This window comes from Thamnophis elegans, chromosome 9, assembly GCF_009769535.1.
Source record: "Thamnophis elegans isolate rThaEle1 chromosome 9, rThaEle1.pri, whole genome shotgun sequence".
In the NCBI taxonomy this organism is placed as follows: Eukaryota; Metazoa; Chordata; class Lepidosauria; order Squamata; family Colubridae; genus Thamnophis; species Thamnophis elegans.
The window spans coordinates 39,296,438-39,311,756 of record NC_045549.1 but is presented as its reverse complement, the minus strand read 5'-3'; the positions used below and the strand labels follow the sequence as shown (position 1 = coordinate 39,311,756).

Below are 15,319 nucleotides of genomic sequence, written 5' to 3'. Positions count from 1 at the left end.
CTAATAATAGTATGTAAAATGTCTTTAGGAATGAAGAGTTGGGTATAAAATGATATCCCCCAGAGATTCATATTGCTCCTATCCTCCTGAGTTTTTGTAATGACATTCAGACTTAAATATTATAATAAAACAAAATTAGAAATTATTATTGATATACAAAAGTATTCAATGTCCCACTTTTTCTATGCTCAGAAATCTTGATTCCCTACCACCACCACCAGTTAAATAGCCATATGAACTTTATTCTACTATAAGCCAAGCCATGAAACTGAATTGAGTAATATACATTTAAGGAAGTTAGTAAAAGAATCCTTACCCTCTGAGAATAAGAGGAATAGTTGGAGATGTATGTATTGATTATGTTGACAATGACATTATGTCAGGGTTAACACTTAGCAACAGAAAAAGAAAGAATATTTACATTAGTACAAATATTCTGTGATTCCTTTCACCCATTGAATCAATTAAAGCTTTCAAGAGTACATTTACTTAATCTACTTTTCTCTTCTGCTAATTTTGAAGTGAACCATGACTATTCGTATGGCTACCGAGAACAATATAGTGAAAGGACTGATCAGCCATTTCAGCCAGATCTTAGCACTAATATGATGTATTATTATGATGATGGAACAGGAGTGCAGATGTATTCTGTGGATGAAACATTGCTTAAAGAATACATTAAACGCCAAATGTAAGTAGATTGCTTAATGTATGTGCTACAGAGGAGTGAGGAAGCCAAACTTTAAATAAACTGTCTTTGAAAACCTTAGCTTTTTAATGTATCAGTGGCATTGGTTGGAAATCAGTGTTTGTTCTTTTACTCACATTAAGCATTTTCACTGTGAATTTTTAAGAAAAATGAGACGTGATACTCTTCATGCTACAAATTTTTTTAGTATGTTTTACCTTATGCATTATAGTCTACAAATTTACATATCTATGACACTGTAATTTGAAATTGTCATTATATAAGACATTTTTCTAAAGAGGTTTTGATGGTTAGTTACTATATTGTATTTGAACTGCAAAACTAATTGAATATTTTTATGCATAGATAGTTATAATTCAATAATATACAAATAAAAGTAGAATAAAAATCTAAATGCTCAATTACATCAAAAACTGATACTGAAGAAAGTCCATTTAATCAGTTTTCAGAGGACAAGGGCTCCCCAAACTTATTTTGTGTTAACCTAAACATTTTAATTGTTTTTAGTGAGTATTATTTTAGTGTAGAAAACCTGGAAAGAGACTTCTTCTTGAGAAGGAAGATGGACCAGCAAGGATTCTTGCCTATATCTTTGATTGCAAGCTTCCATCGTGTGCAAGCTCTCACTACAAATGTAAACTTAATATTAGAGGTAAATCATTATTTCTAAATAGTAACAAATGTATATTACATTTGCACCTTTAAAAACATTTTGACAATTTTTTTTATTTGGACACTTTCTGGAATTTCAATTTGCATTTAAAATAGATGGATTGAATTAAAGATTAAAACAATTGTTTTTTAATAAACAATGAATTTACACTTTATATTTTTATAAAAATTATATGAGTGAGATGGATGGCATATAAATTTAAAAACAAATTTAAAAAATAAAAATAAATCTGGCCTAAGTAAAGAAAATTCCAGTCTAACTTTTCCAACATATAAGGTAAAAAAATAAAAAAATAGAACACTATTTAAATATATTGATTGCTTATTATAGAAGATCATAATTTTCATTGTCAGGTAGCTCTTGTTTACTGACTACTCATGTAGCATCCATTCAAAGTTGTGATGGTGCTGAACATGGACTGACATGACAACTGGTCCTCAGAGTTCAAACCTTTGCAGTGCTCCAACAATTATATTACAATTTAGGCATTTGGCAACCAGCTCTCACTTAGGATGATTGCAAAATTCCACAGTTACTTGATCACCATTGATGACCTTGCCTGCCAATTTCCCACAAGCAAAATCAGTGGAAACGATAACCAGCAGGAAGCCGGCAGGAAAGATCACAACTCACTCAATTAAGTCCCTATTCTGATCTTCCCATGCACCATGCCATCTTTCCTCACACTACACCTAAGTCATTCTTCTCTGTATTTCCCTGTGTTTATATGTGTGTACCCAATTGCTTTTTTCCTGCACTCATATACACATACACGTCTCCTTCTCTGGGCCTCCCCGTGCTCACATGCATGCACCCAAGTTCTTCTTTGGGCTTTCCATTTAACAACCTGCAGATCTTGGGTAACGACAGCAACCAGGACTGCCTTCATTGCTATTGCTAAGCAATGTAGTCACTTGACATGCTTTACAATCATATAACTTAGTGATGGCAATCCCAGCCCCAATTTCTATCATAACTCATATATTACTCACATAACTTATATTTTGTGTTAAGTGAAAGCTAAACATTTTAACTCTTTTTAGCAAGTATTATTTTAGTGTAGAAAACCTGGAAAGAGACTTCTTGAGAAGAAAGGTGGAACAGCTGTCATAACTCATATATACTTATACACAGGTATTATCAAAGATTACTTGTAGAAACCAGGACTGAGACCATTACATATTTCATTTAAAAAAGAATTTCCCATCAAATATTGCTTACAGTTCAGGGAAAAGTCAGCTGTTTCCAAATGGAAATTTAACATATTTTTGCAAAATTCAGAAAATCAGGCCATCTTGAGAAGTGAAAACAAAACAAACCATCATGCAAAGGTCATTGTTGGCTTCATTAATATTTATCTATCAAAACAGAAGTTAAGTAACTTGTATTTTGTAATTTTTATGTATCAAAGGTAAGGTCCTAGTGTTAAGCACAACTGCTTTTTATTTACATGCAGGTTAATTAATATGTGTATTTGTATAATACAGGCCTTAAAGGACAGTACTGAAATAGAAATAGTAGATCAGAAGATGAGGAAAAGGATAGAACCAGAAAAATGGCCAATTCCAGGTCCCTCTCCACGTTGTCTTCCACACACAGATTTTTCTCAGCTTATTAACTGTCCAGAGTTCGTACCAGGGCAGATTTTTGGTTCACATACAGGTAAGATGTTTTTAATTCAAATTGTATTTTAAGGCGCTGTATATTTAAAGACCCAGATATCCCATTTTTATGCAAATGAAAATGTCAGCCCTCTTCTGGGAGGGGATGGAGCGGCCTGAGCCATTTTAACGTGGCAATTCACGGCACGGTGGCCTTCCTTCCCGCAGCAGAAGCACGTGAAAGGCTTGGCTTTGCCGGCAAAGCTTCCCTTCCCTTCACTTTTGGCGCGGAGGGGGGCTTTTTGATCTGATGGGGGGGGGGGGCGACTTCTCCGCTTCTCCCTCTTTCATGCATTGAAGTCTGGTCAAATCTAGTTCAACATCTGCTGCATGTTCATACCAAACAGTCACCCGGCAAGGAAGGTGTCTGTTAACGCAGTGCTGGTAAATTTTTTCATTCAATCCCCCAGCGAACTGATCCAACAAAGCGTCTTCTGACCATCCCCTCATATAGGCTGACAACTGTTGAAACTCCTGAATATAATCAGCCACCGGTCTATTTCCCTGCTTCAGGGCCATAAATTTCACCCTCCCGCGTTTCTCAATCAGCTGGTCATCAAACCTCCTCTTCATTGCAGCCATAAAGTCATTAAAATTCCTCAGGAGAGGGGAATTGCATTGGTGTAAGCCCACCATCCATTCAGCCACTTTTTTCTCCAATGCCAGTAAGACCATTCTCACTTTCATATCATCAGTTTCTAAATCCGGACCATAAATCTCCATATAGTTCCAGACCTGTAGGATAAACAACCCTAAACTCCTGGGATCACTATCATATTTTACTGTTAAGGGAGGGACTTTTGCCATCCGGCGTCGCCTGGGGGCCCCCCTACTCTTTGAGCGGCCTTAGCTGCGGGGGGAGGCTGGTTCTGGGTTTCCTTGCTCCCAACCCCCCTCGGCCTCTTCTCCCTCCCCCTTAACCTGTGCATGGAGTACCTTTGCTCAAACTCTTCAGCTTGCTCCCTTTCCACTGCTCTTCCACGGCTTTTGCGTTCGGACCAAGCTTCCTCGAGGAGTCTCATAGCGTGGGACAATTTGTAATCCTCTTCCCCAGCGTCACCCCATTCCGCTGATTTTTTTTTTGGTCTCCTTCTCGTGACTCCCACATCCAACTCCTCCGACTCCTCTTTTTGTCCCACACCCAAAGTCCATCAGGGATGAACAGTAGGCTCTTCCACCCTCAGTCCAGCCAGCCTTTCAGTTAAAAATGGTTCTGCTGCCGCCCCTTCAGTTTCCTCTTGATCACTCACATGCAAAGACATTCTTTTTCTTCTTGTGAGGACACCCCCCTCGGTAGGTTGTAGCTCCGGGTGGGGTGGAGGTGAGACTTAGCTTAAATTGTCAGCCCTTCTTCATTCAAAAATCAGGAAAGAAAACCACAGGATTCCATTGGTAGAAATCAAGTGTACTTTTACTAATTATAAATGAATAGAAGCTAAGCTAAGTCTGAATATTTAGGCGCGAAAGCGAAGAATATATTGTATAATTCATTCCCCTCCCCTTGGCATCCTGTGCACAGTCCAATCATAATTCTCCCAAATGTCAGGTGTGAGATAACTTCGAAAGGCATCACCAGGATGGAATGCTGGTCTGTTGGCCTTGGCGGGAAACACTCCTCCTCCACATGCGCAGTAAGGTGGACAGTTCAAAATCTAGAATCTTCCTCCAGCACAACAATGAGTCCCCTCCCAAATACCATGCCCCACCTCCCCGTTTCAATGGCAGCTGAAGCAGCAGCAAAGTGGAGGCTGACAGAAAATTTATAAACTACTATTGACCATTACTGCTTCGATTTTCAATTTACTTCCATTAATTTTTTCCCCTACTTCTATTCTTGAAGAAATAGAAAATGGAAAATATAACTAAACTTGTAAGCTATATTTTCTTGCCCTTTATCTTTAAGCAGCAATGTCTATATAAAAGAGGCCATGGTATCAATCAGAACAATCAAAATTTCCAGCTTTCTAAAAACTTTCCTTTATGCAAATGACTTTAAGAGAAAAATAAACATACTTTCAAATTGTCTCTATGGAGTTTTGATTGATGACCCTTAAGGCCTTTTTAAGTATTGGGTGATATACAGGGAGTTATTGTATGAGCTTTTGGGCAGAGTTAGGTTAGCAAAAAAGGAAGAAAACACTAGAGTTCTTCATAGATCAGACTAAAGGAATTGCTCCAGCTAGAGCAAGTCTTTCCACATGTTAGTTTCTGAGCATAACTATAAACTTAATTATTTGTTTGTACGCCACCTACTTTTAAAGACACTGAGTAGTTAGCAATCAGACACATCATAAAAACAACCTCTTGTATAAAAAAACAACCCATCCAGAAAGAATAACAAAAATCCTAATATATAATAAGGGATGAAGTAAAATAAGAAGGGATCAGTAGCAGAGAGATGCTGTTTTCATGATGCATCCCTAGATTCTAATATATGAAACTCTCCTTGTGGGATGGACTGTTGGTTTTAGCAACAGCTCAAGTAGGAAAAGCTAAATTGTATTGAGCATTAAGGTCTCAAAAACAATCATCTCATCGTCATTTTAATAATGGCACCTCAGTGCTTTCAGTCTCCTTGTCTTTGTAACGGTATCCTTGTGGATTTTACTCTGCTAGTCATTGCCGACTATAGAGAGTGGTCCTCATCTCCATTTCAAGGCCATTGAGCCAGTGCTGTTTGAAGACATTTCTGGTGATGTAGCCAGAATGATATCACGGAGTGCTGTTACGTTCCCAATAAAGTGATATCTATTTGTCTACTTGCATTTGTATGTTTTCAAACTGCTAGGTTGACAGGAGCTGGGATGAGGACAGGAGCTCACCCAGAAAAGATCATTGTTGGAAAATTTTGAATCTCTGCCTCATATTCCTTTTTAGCTGTTTTCCAAGTAATATTGCTTAGTATCAGGGGTGGTATTCACTTATCTTTCCTACCGGTTCGCAAATGTGAGTGTTAGCATGCATGTGAGCAAAACCAGCACAGCCTTCCATGCATGCACTTTTGGTGAAAAAAGAGCCTAAATGGGATGCAGTAGAGCCAGAGTGGGTGAGCAAGGCCACCCACAATTTCCACTACCAGTTTGGGCGAATTGAATTAAACTGAACTCAACTGAATTTTGGCCAAGAGTGATTTGACACGCAAATAATTAGTCTCCAATACAGAAGCATTCAGGGTACATGCAACGCAACAGAATCATCATTATCATAATAATAATACCAATAAAAGGGGGGAGTGAAGAAGATAATGACAAATAATAATACCACAACTACACTACATGGGTAACTAGACATAGACATTAAACAGTATTGTAAGAATTAGGGGTTCATCAGAGTGATGGCTGGGGATGAATTATTAGGGAAATGGATTGCCTTTCAGAAATTCCCAATTCTGTTCCAGCCTTCATTCTCCCAAAGCTCCCTAGGCTAGCAGAAAAAAAAATCCCCAAATGTCCTTGTTTGTGACTGACAAAAAATTGCTGAACCCTCTTCTGTCTAGTTTCTATTAGATAAAAACCTTAACTCAAATTCTGCCCCCAATAACTTATAAGGGCACATCCATCCGTTACATTGACTATAATAATGAAATGGTTTGCCATTGCAATATTTGAGGATATTTTTCAATTTTGGAATTTAATCTATAGTTTTCAGATTTCCTGGTAGTCTCAGCCAAGTATTTCGGGCCTGTCTCTATTTAGCTTCATATTTTAGATAAGATCATTGAGGTACTGCAAGGTACTACCTTGCTTTGTCTGTTGTTTATGAAAATATTATTTATATCCCACCCTTTTAATCTGATGTTTAAAAATTCATATAGATTAAAATTTCAAAATATTAGATTCCAATCATTTAATAGTGAAAAGAGGGAAATTTATAGATTTTTGAACACTGGATGTTTGATGGCCATACATTATTTTTGAAAGACAGTGTTGTATAGTTTGAGAATAATGCAATAGGTGGTTTGTCTTATGTGCTAGAAAAATAGGCAATTGAGAGAAAGAATATTTTCAAACGAGCTAATACTGCAGTTCTTAATAGAATGTATTGTATTTTAAAATGTTTGGTTTAAGTCAGGACTCAGCCTTCCATCCTTCCGAGGTGGGTAAAATGAGGACCCAGATTGTTGGGGGCAATATGCTGACTCTCTGTAAACCGCTTAGAGAGGCCTGAAAGGCCTATGAAGCGGTATATAAGTCTACTGCTATTGCTATTGATTAATTTTTACAAAATGCAAGGTTTTAAGAATTGAAATTAATTATGCCTACCTACAATTCTGTCCATAACACCCCCCATAACACCCCCCACCTCCACCTTTGCTATTGAAGATGCCATATATTTGGCTCTGTCCACATGGTCCAGGATGCGATATTAATGATTTACAAGATCCTTATAGGGTAAGAAGGAATTCCAAGATTGTGTGTGTCTTTTGCAGCTAGCTGGAACAAATATCATATACTTAGTACTAGTTTATTTGGCTAGTGGTTTTATATTTCCATAACACACTATTTAAAACATGCTCCCAGCTACAATATAATCTGCATGACTTTATTCAGTGTGTCAGTTTGGATTGTATCTGTTATGAGATATAAAGTAGGAGAAAACGTCAATATTCATTTTGTTTTATCCTTGGTGCCATTATTTGTTGTATATAAGAAAATTAAAACTGAATCTATACAATCATCACTTATCTCTTTGAGGTTTAAGATATTTCTACACTATTTATAGTCACAAGAGCAAAAAGTATATAAATTTTATTAAGAAGTATGTTGATTGATAACAAAAAATGGGCTGATCTTTCAAAGCACAGAAAAACATTTTTTCCATTTTAGAGTCTGCACCAAGTTCTCCAAGAATAGGAAGTCTAAATACTAAGAAAAGCATTGAAATAAGCAATCTTGAAGTAATATCCAAAGCATTATCTACAAGCCTCCCGGATTTGGATTCTGAACCTTGGATAGAAGTTAAAAAAAGACATCGTCCCAACTTAGTTAAGCCAAAGGTAATGCTTAAAATGTTAATTTTAATATTTGTATTTTTTTTTAAAAAAATCCCTCCTGTTAATGTAGAGCAAGTCTAGAGAAAATAGGTCATATTTAGACATGATTCCCAGATAATATATCCATGATATTTTGTCTATACATCTAACTTACTATGGTTGTCTTATTGAAAGATTGAGATACCATATTTAAGAAAAAGACATTACATAAGGGAATTAGAAAAAGTAGCAAAGATCAGTTTTGATAATACAGCATGACATAATGAATTATATGCATATGTACCCACTTATGTTAAACTGATCATTCATTGCTGGTATTCTTCTTTGAATAGATTGGTAGAAAGAACTGTGTTTAATTGCTTCTCTGGACAACAGTTAGGTTTACACGTATCAACTGTTTGCTTCTTGGAAAGCAAATGTATATTAAAATGGCAGCTGCGGATCATATGTCAATGCAGTTTTGGGAAAAGAAGAAAATAATATCTAGAATCTACTGGCCACAATACTGGCATATTTAAATTAATTAAATTCATTCATTTGTACATTTTGTTCTGTTTTATTTTATTAAGCATGAATACTAAAATTGCTATTTCAGCTGATAATTGATCTATTATTTCTCCACATAAATATTTTTATTTTTGCAAGAATAATAAACATTTTTTTGTCATTTTCAGGAATCTGGGTCTGGACGTGAAGAATTGACAAATCAACAACTGCCACCACCATCTTCTGAAGAACAAGAAGAACTTGATTTTTTGTTTGACGAAGAGATGGAACAAATAGAAGGCAGGAAGAATACATTCACAGAATGGTCAGAAAGTGATTCAGATTATGAAATAGATGATCAAGACTTAAATAAGATTTTGATTGTGACACAGACCCCACCATATATGAGAAAACATCCTGGAGGAGATAGAACTGGCAACCATGTGTCACGTGCAAAAATTACATCAGAACTTGCCAAAGTTATTAATGATGGATTATACTATTATGAACAGGATTTGTGGATGGAGCCAAGTGAAAATGATTGTATTGCTATGAAGGTAATTATGAGTTTGAACGATGAATATAATGTAATTTAATAAATATGGCTGCTAATACCATAACCCTTCAGCACAGTAGATAAAAATATATTTGAAGAATCTGACAAATTCTAGTCATGAGTAAAGATTGGGAAGAAAACTTTCAAAATCAAAGTACCGTATTTTCACGACTATAAGCCGCACTGAAAATCCTAAAATTTGATCAAAAACCGGCAGTGCGGCTTATAACCCGGTGCGCTTTATATATGGAGCAGTTTCCCTCCCCAGTGCCCAGGCTTTCTCCTCCGTTCGCGCCTCCCGTCCCTTCCACCATCTGAGCAGTTTCCCTCCCCAGCGCCCAGGCTTTCTTCTCCGTTCGCGCCTCCCGTCCATTCCACCGTCTGAGCAGTTTCCCTCCCCAGCGCCCAGGCTTTCTTCTCCGTTCGCGCCTCCCGTCCCTTCCACCGTCTGAGCAGTTTCCCTCCCCAGCGCCCAGGCTTTCTTCTCCGTTCGCGCCTCCCGTCCATTCCACCGTCTGAGCAGTTTCCCTCCCCAGCGCCCAGGCTTTCTTCTCCGTTCGCGCCTCCCGTCCATTCCACCGTCTGAGCAGTTTCCCTCCCCAGCGCCCAGGCTTTCTTCTCCGTTCGCGCCTCCCGTCCCTTCCACCGTCTGAGCAGTTTCCCTCCCCAGCGCCCAGGCTTTCTTCTCCGTTCGCGCCTCCCATCCATTCCACCGTCTGAGCAGTTTCCCTCCCCAGCGCCCAGGCTTTCTCCTCCGATTGGTTTTAATGGGGAGGTCCGATGGAATAGCGCTTAATGGGAGAAGGATTAATAGTTTCTCGGGTTCAAGCTGCGGATTCTAACTTTCACAAAGGGAACTAAAGCTGAGCAGGTAATTGCTTTATTAAAGCCGATTCAGTTCGCGGGAGATATTTGGTGCGCTTCTTTGAAAATCTCCCTCCCAATTCTGCCCAACGCCTCCCCGACCTTACTGGAGGAACGGTGGGGGGCGTGTATCATGTAGTGCGGAGTGCGAGGAGTGGCAGGTTGCGATTTCGTTAGTAATTGCAAAAAAAACGTGCGGCTTATAACCCGGTGCGCTTTATATATGGAAAAAGTTTGAAAAATTAACGTTAACTGATACTGCGGCTTATAATCCGGTGTGGCTTATGGTCGTGAAAATACGGTAATAAAAACTCAGTCAAATTAGTTTCTTGAAACTGAATGGAAAATTAAAACACAGCTTTGAATATTCATAGTAAAGCTTTTTTTTCAAGTAGTCATGTAAATGATGTATTACTATTTCATTGACAATAATATTGTTTAACCAAATATGTATTTATTTCAGAGGATCATGGGAGACAAGAGCTATGAAATATTTCTTTTTTCTTGGATAATTAAGAGGGTCAGGCCTTTGTCTAAGTGTTCTCTTAATACTACATTTTGAGTAATTTGATTGATATGAATGATTTTATATTGAGGGCATAGTATATGAATTTGAAAAAACTGAAAACTTCAATCATTATGAGCACCATAGTATTTCAGTTCTCTGTTGCTGGGTAGAATAATTATTTCATATTTTAAATTTATTTTGTAGAAATATAAATATTTCTGTAAATATTATTAGCATTAAATGTATTGTTTATTTTGCATTTTTCCTATGCGCTATTTTTATTGTTATAGTAAAGTTTTTACACATTTCAGCAAGAAGTTGAAAATTTTAAGAAGTTACATCTCATCAGCAAAGAGGAATTTGACAGTCTTACTCCTGAATATATAATGGATTCAAATCAGGATGATTCTCCTCGTCCTTCAAAAAGTATGTATGTCTGATGTTACAAAAAAAAGTTACACTATCAAAATGACAATTCAGTATGGTAAAATATGGGTAAAATTTTAATCTTTTCTCCAATATTAACATGGTGTTCGAGCTATTACTAATTGGTATCCCATTCAATTACAAGAGCTATATATGTATTTAGAATATATGTGTGGAATGGTTCTTGGTTGAATATTTCATAATTTCTTACAAAACAATTATCAAAACCAATTTGTTTTGGTTTTCATTACTTTGAACTGTTAAAAAGAATTAGAATTTTTCATAAGCCTGTTGCTACTACCAAACAATTTTGAGATAAAATAGGAGGTAAACTATGTTAATTTTTGGTTATCAAAAAATAAGAATATCTTCCAATTGTAACTTTTATAAAAGGCATAAACTTTCACAAGCTGCATTTCACTTCAGCAGGTACATAGAATATTTCATGGTAGTACATAATTAGAGAACATAAATGTGAAGTAATAAATGTATGGTTTTTGTAATTTTCATTATCTATTTTGTTCTTTTTAAATTTAATCTCAACTTAATTTAATTTAAACTTTAATATCTGGTGATATATTTACACATGATGAAAAAAGTTGAATATATAAAGGATATCAGAAACATGCAAAATAGAGAAGAATAATAAAATGGGCCCAGTGAAATAGAACAGTGCTATTGAGATCAAACATGTATACATACATGTATTAATCATATGGTGTTTCTAATCAGATGTTACTGAAGAGCTGGCTTTTCAACTGTTTGGTGTCCAGGAAATACCTCCAACAACAATGGCTCGCTCACTGCCAACAGCTGTTCCTGAATCTCCTGGAATTCACCCTACCAGAAACACCTAAAACACCTCGTACACCAAGACTGCAAGATCCTAACAAAACACCAGATTCTATCCTGTGGTTAAAGAGCAAGAATTATTGATGTTGGGGTAACCAAAACAAAATATATTTCTGGATCATAGTTAATTATTGCTATTACCTCCAGAGAGCAGTTTTTGAAACATTCCTTGCTAGGTCAAAGCTGCTAAATCTCTTTTGAAATGCATTGGTTAAGACTAGTAGTTGTGTAGTCAGCCATAACCAACTTTATGACCTCATAATGTATATGATATGTAAAGTGAAATTTTATGAAACTGGATTTTAATTAGACTGATTCTTCAGAAAAGTGGCTCCAGTCACACCAGGGAAATATAATGCTATATTTTATTTCAGACACGAAGGAAAAGAAAAACACGGCATAGTACCAACCCTCCATTAGAAAGCCATGTTGGCTGGGTAATGGATTCCAAGGATCACAGACCAAGAACATCTTCCATAAGGTAGAAATAATTTATTATGTATTGATAGTCTTAATTTGTGTGTGTTCTTATAATCACTGATGAAGTTAATTTAATTACTTGGTCTTTCAAAATATGAAAAAGTGGAAGATGTGACTTATCTAAAAGCAATATAATCAAAAATATATTCAAGATTTGACCAAGGATATTGCTAGAAATAAGTTTGAGTGTTATTTCCCCAGTTGAATCTGTGGCCATTATAAAACTAGTAAAAATGAAATGTGACATTTGTTAATTTCTTTTCCACCCTTCATTTGGTGTGTTCTTTAAAAGACTGAAAATTTACACTATTAGGTATACAAACAGGTAAAGGGTTCTTTGGTTCTTTTTTCCCCCTTACTTATCACTTATTTCTAAAATGCTTTTCACAACAGAAGAAAATTAATTATTTTCTGCATTGATCACATATGTCCCATGGACACTCCACAAAACATTGTAAAAAAAAAGCTGTGTTCACCCAGAACAGTTAAAGAAATGAAGAAAAATAGATGTTAAATCCCCCAATCACCTTGCACATTTAAGTAAGTGCCAACATCTCACCCCATCCACTGCACCAGTACATTTTACACAACTTTTATCAATTGTTAAGGTAAAGGAATGTTAAAGTAAAACTAACAAAACTGTACATCACCTCCTGGATAAAAAAAATACCAAAGTAAAAAATAAATTTCCACAAACTCTAATATTAATATTTGAGATTTGTAACATAAAATTTACGATGGCTTGTGATTATAAATTATGTAAGGAGAATGTGAACTATAACTAGTTCACATAGCTATGGATGTTGTTATTTTGTAATGAAATGATTATAGATATTGATTTTCATTACAAGTTCATTGGTATCAGAAATTTTGAAGGTGGCAGTTGAGTTATAATCAGTGTGATCAAACATTTTCATTTTGTTTGGAACTAATGCAATATCACAATGGTCACAGATTAATTGCATTCAAGAATCTTGTTCTTGTATATACTTCAGGGTTTTCTGGGAATTGTTTTTGTGTAAGTCACTATTAGTTTCAAACTTGGTAACTACAGCAATCAAGGCTATAATAAGTATTATTAATTTTAAAATATTTATAATTATTTTAAAGTCTTTATCAAGCTACTGTGAATTGCAAAAATCAGTGGAAAATTTCCCAGTCCATATAATTGATGATGGCGCACATTTTAGATGCATATGCTAATTTGCATTGGAAAGTTTTCCAATGAAAATTTAAAAACCTCCACATGAATTCCCCCCCCCCCCCCACCTGGCCCGTGTTCTGGAAACTTGTATTTTTGCTAAACCATTTCATATTTTTTTTCATTATTATGCTTGTGTTATATCTTGCAATAATACTCATGAATTATTTTAATCTGATTGATTATAAATATTATCTAAAATTATATTAATCAAAGTAAGAAAGAAATGAGCTATCTCAAGAAAAAGGTTACATAATAGCTTGAATAGAACATATGACTAACCACTAAATACAGTCAGTGACTAGCAGACTAACTTTTAAGATTTTTATAGCCTTTATCTCAAAGTAGTTCTCATGAGTTCTTATAGTTGGCAAAGCAAATATATTAAATATATCAAATACAGAACTATAAGTACTTTGTTTATTACTTAGAATTGTTTTTCATTTATTTATTGTATGATTAAATATTATATAATTAAAACCTTAATGTTTTGAAATGTTTAAAATCAATAGATTTGGATGTTCAGAAAAGTTTTTAGAGAAGTATGCTGTGATAGAATACAGGTAACTGATAGCATGTCCTAAATCAAGGGTATCAAACTAGCGGCCCACGGGCCAGACACATCATACACCGGCCACGCCCATCCCAGCTCTACAAAGGGAAAAAAGGTGACGAAGCATCACATGATCACAATGCCACAAATTTGACACCTGTATCCTAAAGCAATGGTCCCAACCCTTCTAGGTTCACAGACTGGGGGCGATGGTGGCAGCAGAAGTGGCGGGGGTCAATGGTTGCCTGCAGTCTAGATCCTGCTTATGCACAAATGAATCTTCGCGTGCTTGCTGGTTCCCAACTATGTGGGGATTGGGGACTCTTGTCCTAAAGTTTTCCCATATTAAAAATATTACAGGTAGTCTTCACTTAATGACCAGTTGCTTAGTGACTGTCAGAAATTATGACAGATGTTTCCACTGCCACTTATAAGCTATTTTCAAAGTTCTGACAGATAGACAGAGAGAAAGAGAGATGCAGTCACGTGGACTCATTTTGGAGCTTGGCAACCAGCGCACACATAGATCCATTTGCACCATCCCGTGGAAACATGATTATGATTTTTGGCTTATTTTGCTGGTTTCAAGCATTTACTTCAGGTTCCAGCAAAAAAAAAAAAAAAAAACCATGGAGGAAACTGGACTTATTTAAAGGCCACATCTGCTTAATGACCATGATGTTTACTTAATGACTTTCACAAAAATGGTTATAAAAATTGGGTGTGTGACCTGTTTAATGATTGTCATGATTTCTGGGCTAAATTATGATTGTAAGTTGAGTGTGCCCTATGAGTGGAAAGCAACCATGTTGGGAAAGGGGAAAAATATTTCTCATGTAACCATATTACTGATAGTAGCTTTCTATGTTCTAGCATTTTTTGGCACAGGTAAATGCTCACATAGAAAGCCAATTTGGTGTAGAGCAGGGATGTCAAACTCATGGCGTCACGTCATCATGTGACGTATTGTCACTTTTTTTTCTTTCACTAAACTGAGGGTGGGCATGGCCAGCACATGACACATCTGGCCCACATGCTGCAAGTTTGACACCCCTGGTGTAGAGGGTAAGATATCAGGCTAGAAACTGGGAGACCATGAGTTCTACTCCTACCTTAGGCACAAAGCCATGACCTTAGCAAAGTCACTTTCTCTTAGCTCTTAACCCTGATGATAAAATGGCAAACCACTTGTGAAAGACCTTGCCAAGAAAATCTCAAGGCTTTGCCAGGCAATCTCCAAGAACTGTACACGGTAGGATGGGAAAAAAACCCCATTCATATAAACATGACATAATTGTATGCTCATTCTGAAAGTTCAATTTAACATTACGTTTTGTGAAATGACTACTGTTAATGT

At 36.2% G+C, this 15,319-nt stretch overlaps 1 protein-coding gene across 1 annotated transcript in view; it reads left to right on the top strand.

The window, feature by feature from the left end:
- LARP1B (La ribonucleoprotein 1B) overlaps window positions 1–15,319 on the top strand; it is a 38,347-nt gene that overhangs the window by 15,368 nt on the left and 7,660 nt on the right. Inside the window, 11 exon segments of the mRNA XM_032223768.1 lie at window positions 523–691; window positions 1,217–1,361; window positions 2,870–3,044; window positions 7,870–8,039; window positions 8,711–9,079; window positions 10,762–10,876; window positions 11,609–11,724; window positions 11,726–11,774; window positions 11,777–11,797; window positions 11,800–11,819; window positions 12,103–12,209. Coding sequence (XP_032079659.1) covers window positions 523–691; window positions 1,217–1,361; window positions 2,870–3,044; window positions 7,870–8,039; window positions 8,711–9,079; window positions 10,762–10,876; window positions 11,609–11,724; window positions 11,726–11,774; window positions 11,777–11,797; window positions 11,800–11,819; window positions 12,103–12,209 — 1,456 coding nt within the window.